The sequence below is a fragment of the Saimiri boliviensis genome, chromosome 8 (genome assembly GCF_048565385.1).
Source record: "Saimiri boliviensis isolate mSaiBol1 chromosome 8, mSaiBol1.pri, whole genome shotgun sequence".
Taxonomy (NCBI): Eukaryota; Metazoa; Chordata; class Mammalia; order Primates; family Cebidae; genus Saimiri; species Saimiri boliviensis.
Genome location: NC_133456.1, coordinates 22,008,642 through 22,013,132, shown reverse-complemented (window position 1 = coordinate 22,013,132; position 4,491 = coordinate 22,008,642). Strand labels below are relative to the sequence as shown.

General features: G+C 58.4%; 1 protein-coding gene across 1 annotated transcript; it reads left to right on the top strand.

The window, feature by feature from the left end:
• The first annotated feature begins 1,331 nt into the window (after window positions 1-1,331).
• Window positions 1,332-4,491, top strand: TRH (thyrotropin releasing hormone). Its single transcript, XM_003926162.4, has 3 exons — window positions 1,332-1,453; window positions 2,393-2,611; window positions 3,276-4,491. The coding sequence occupies exons 2-3, from the start codon at window positions 2,401-2,403 to the stop codon at window positions 3,788-3,790; spliced, it is 726 nt and encodes a 241-aa protein (XP_003926211.1). The 5' UTR covers window positions 1,332-1,453; window positions 2,393-2,400; the 3' UTR covers window positions 3,791-4,491.

Sequence of the window (4,491 nt, the reverse complement as noted above, 5' to 3'; positions counted from 1 at the left end):
ATTACAGTGCCTGCCTGTAGTCCCAACTACTTGGGAGGCTGAGGTGGGAGAATCCCTTGAGCCCAGGAGGTCAAAGCTGCAGTGAGCTGAGATTGCACCACTGCATTCCAGCCTGGGTGGCAGAATGAGACCCTGTCTGAAAAAGTTGAAAGATAGAGGCAGTCACCAGGGTTAGATGTGGCAGTCCCACATCTGGGACTCTGGGGACTGATTGGGGGACAAGCTCCTTGGCACTGTGTGTTTCTCCTCCCTGCGTCCCCTCCCCTCCTTTGCCAGAGTAGGGTGAACTCCAATAGATTTCTGGTGCAGGGGCTGCAGATTCCAATGTCCCACCTCAGTGACAGGGGCAATGCATTGGGAGACATTAGGGAGTGGTGGGGACTGTGGTGGCCCGGACAGCCAGGCTCAGCTTCAGCTGGCTGTTGGCAGGAGGAAATGTGGGCCCACTCCTTTTCAAGAGAAAACAAAAATCCACATTTTTTTTCTAAGTTATCTTGGTTTTAAAATGTTGGTTATTCAGATTTTTTCAAAACACTATGGAAGTCAATCAAAATTGTCCGTGAACTGGTTGTAACCTATAGGCCGCCAGTTTCAGAATTCTGAAGCTGTCCTCTGGGCTCCTATTGCACAGAGGAGAAAACCGAGGCCCAGAGAAGCAGAGGCACTAGCCAGGAATGACACAGTTAAGATTAGCACCCCAGAGCCTGCAGGGTAGCTCACACCTGTAATCTCAGAGACTCAGGAGGCCGAGGCAGGAGGATGACTTGAGCCCAGGAGCTCGAGGCTGCAGTGAGCTGTGCTGCGCCACTGCCTCCAGTCTGGGGGACAAAGTGAGACCCTGTCTCTAAAAAAGACAGAGCTCCAATCCCACTTGTCCCCCATTCTCTCTCGCGCCCTACTCTCGCCCGTGTGCGTTCTGCACTGGTCTCTGTGGCCGTGTCCCTTTCGTGTGTGTCTGCCCTGTGTTGCTCTGTGCGTCTGTCTCCGTGTGGATCTCGGTCTTTGCCTCGCCCTCTCTGTCTCTCGTGCGCCTCTGTTTACTGGTGTGCTTCTCTCAATCTCTCTGTCCCTTTGCCCCCTAATCGAGTGTTCTCATCGGCAGATCTCCACTGGAGGCGGTGTAGAAACGACCCCGCGCCAGCGTCCCATCCTGCAGCCAGTGCCTCCACGCCCCCGCTCGGGTCCCCGCCGTCCCCGCCCCAGATTTCCGGAGGAGCGGGCGGGCGGCGGGGTCCCGCGGGGCCGGCTGCCGTCAGCGCCCCTTCCCGGCGGCCGCGACCCCTCCCCGCTGACCTCACCGGAGCCGCCGCCTCGAGCAGATATAAGCGGCTGCCCCGCGGAAGAGCGCTCGGCCGGCGCCCGGGATCCTCAGCGCTGCGGACTCCTGACCTGCCGACTGCGGACTCCCAGTCCCCGGATCCCGGACCCATCTTGTGGAGCCCACGCCTGGCAGGTAACCGCCCCGACCCCTCTCTCTCCGCAGGCTGCGTCCGGGAGCCCTCTCGGCCCGCCCTCGCTTTCCGTTCTCCAAGAACTTCCTGGAGCGCTGGGCCGGTGCACAGGTGGGCGCTGCGCTCGCACCCCCGGGTCCTCCCCGAGAGCCGGCCGGGAACCCGACGGGAGGCACCGCGGGGGCACACCGGTGGCGCTCGCTGGAGCTCCTCAGTACCCCCCTCCCCGGGTGCCGCCGGGCAGAACTGGGCATTCAGGGCGTCGGCGTGAGAACCTAGGGTTCGAATCCGAATCTCAACAATAGAAATAGAATTTTAGCGTTGGAATTAGCGTTGAAATTAGGATTTTAGCGTTAGTATCAGATTCCTGGCTTAGTCATGAAAGCTTAGCATTAGAAATAGAATCACAGCTTTGCAAATAGACATGGAGCTTTAGAACCCGAATCTTAGCACTAGAAATGGGATCTTCCCGTTGGAATGAGGGCGTCGGCCATGGAGCTTGGAATTCCAGTGTGGCGAAGGGGACCTTGGGGGCAGTCTTGGGGGGACGCAGCCGTTAGCGTCCCTGCTGTGCCTGGCGCTGCAATCTCAGTGGTTGCACACCCGGCGAGGCAGTCCCAGTGTTGGCCCTCCAGCTCCGCGTCACGTTGAAGGGTGGCGGTGGCGCTGGCAATGAGGTTCCCACTGCCTCCTCCCTTCCGCAAGCAGAACTGGGCACAGGCATTACAGGCACCGGAGGGGGCGAAGACGCCTAGAGGTAACAGGTGTGGACGCAAAGCCCGAGCAGACCCCGCCGCTGCTCCCGCTCCCGCACAAGGGGCGGTGGTTCTGCTTCTGGGAGGGCGGTTGAACCGTGCATGGTTTGTTCCTGGCGGGCGTCGGGGGAGACGGAGAGGGATGTGCTGGGATTCGGTGCGCTCAGGCTCTGTCCCCTATCCCAGACGCCGCGATGCCTGGCCCTTGGTTGCTGCTTGCCCTGGCTTTGACCCTGAACCTGACTGGTGTTCCCGGCGGCCGTGCTCAGCCAGAGGCAGCCCAGCAGGAGGCGGTGACCGTCGCGGAGCGTCTCGGCCTGGAGGACCTCCTGCGCCAGGCGGAGCGCCTCCTTTTCCTCCGGGAAAACATCCTGCGGCAGCAGGGGGACCAGGGTGAGCACTCTGGTGAGTGGATGGGGCTGTCGGGGGCGGGGTGGGGGGCTGTCGGGCTAGGCTGCCGGGAGGGTGGGGGAAACCTGGAGGCAGAAGGGAAGGGAGGCTTGGTCATCTAGCCTCCTGCCTTTCAAAAGCTCAGAACCCCTTCCTGGTCGCGCCTGGGTAGGGTCTGGAGTTGACCATTCCTTGGGGTCAGATTCCTCCCCTCTCTCAATGCTGGGAATGTTTCACATACAGCCGGCCCTCAGTGGGGAAGCTTCTGTGTACTAGGGAGAGTTTCTTTGTGTAACAGTTTGAATTACTATTGACTAGTCACTTCTGTGCCAGACACTATTCTCAGCACTTCAAACACTTTATCACAGTTTGATCTTCGTAACAACTATGTAATTACCATTTTACACAGAAGAAAACTGAGACTCAGAGACCAATTGAGTCGTGTATGGTCACACCTATGGTCACCCAACTAGGGAGCCACAGAGCTGCGACTGGAACCCAGAGGCAATGCCATTGACTGTTGTGTGTGTGTATCTGTGAGACCTGAGGGGCAGGTGCAAGACCTTGCCCGAGTGGGAGCTGCAATGTGCCCTGCCTGGGAGGAGAGCTGGAGTGAGCACTCAAGCACCTGCCTACTACAGGGGTCAGAGGCCCCTCACTGACCTCTTTCCCTCCCCAGCGTCCCAGATCCTTCAACCTGACTGGCTCTCCAAACGCCAGCATCCAGGCAAAAGAGAGGAGGAGGAGGAAGTGGGAGTTGAAGAGGAAAAAGAAGAAGGGGGGGCTGTGGGACCCCACAAACGGCAGCACCCTGGCCGACGGGAAGACGAGGCTTCATGGTCAGTTGATGCAACCCAGCACAAGCGGCAGCACCCTGGCCGGCGCTCTCACTGGCTTGGGTATGCTGTCACCAGGCGGCAGCACCCAGGCAGACGGCTGGTGGATCCCAAGGCTCAAAGGAGCTGGGAAGAAGGGGAGGAGGAGGAAGAGAGAAAGGAAGAGCTGATGCCTGAGAAACGCCAACATCCAGGCAAGAGGGCCGTGGGAGGCTCCTGTGAGCCCCAGGGAGCCTGTAGTCAAGCGGTCCTCTTGCTGGGGCTCCTGGATGACCTGAGCAGGAGCCAGGGAGCTGAGGAAAAGCAACACAACCTTGGCCGGTGGGCGGCCTGGGTCAGGGAGCCCCCGGAGGAGTGAACCCAGTTTCCCCTGAAGTCGAGTTTGTGGTCTAAGGATGTCTCGAGCCCTGTGTGCCTCACCCTTCATGACCTCTGCATTCTCTCATTAGATCCCTAACCATAAGTCTGAGCCCCTCCCTCCCAGCCCCATATTCACAGACATCCCAGCCCCTGGCCTTGTCTGCTTCCTTTAGGCATGTGAGAAAATCAGCCTAGAAGTTTAAACCTCATATTCTTCCACTTAGCACCACAGGCAAGGGGGCAGATCCTAGAACCCCTTTCTCCCCCACCCCCACAGGCCTGCTCCTTCCTTAGCTCTGGCTAAGATGGTCCTTTTGTGTCTTGCAAAGGCTCCCCAAGTGGGGCAGGGAGCCCCTGGGGAGGGCAGCCAGTGAGGGTGGGGTGGGACTGAAGCATTGATGTGTAAATCCAGCTTCCATCTCCTACCCCATCTGACAGGATTCTCCACATGTAAACTTCATCCCTATGACCCAGTATCTTCCCCTTTCTGGGCATCCTTTTGTGGGTGGGTAGAGCCCTGACCCACAGCTGTGTTCTGCTGGGAAAAGCATATGTAGGAGACTGCCCTATGGTGTTGCGCTTTGTGTGGCTGTGGGATAAACATGGATGGGAATATTGAAACATCGCCCAAGAATTGTGGTTTGTATATAACCCTCTAAGCCCTTTCCCCTAATGATAATAAAACCTGCATCCAGATAA

Bases quoted from the DNA above. Each gene is read 5' to 3' on its own strand.
- TRH (XM_003926162.4), top strand. From the start codon at position 2,401: ATGCCTGGCCCTTGGTTGCTGCTTGCCCTGGCTTTGACCCTGAACCTG. The intron at 2,612-3,275 runs GTGAGTGGATGG...TTCCCTCCCCAG, and splicing joins GGACCAGGGTGAGCACTCTG to CGTCCCAGATCCTTCAACCT.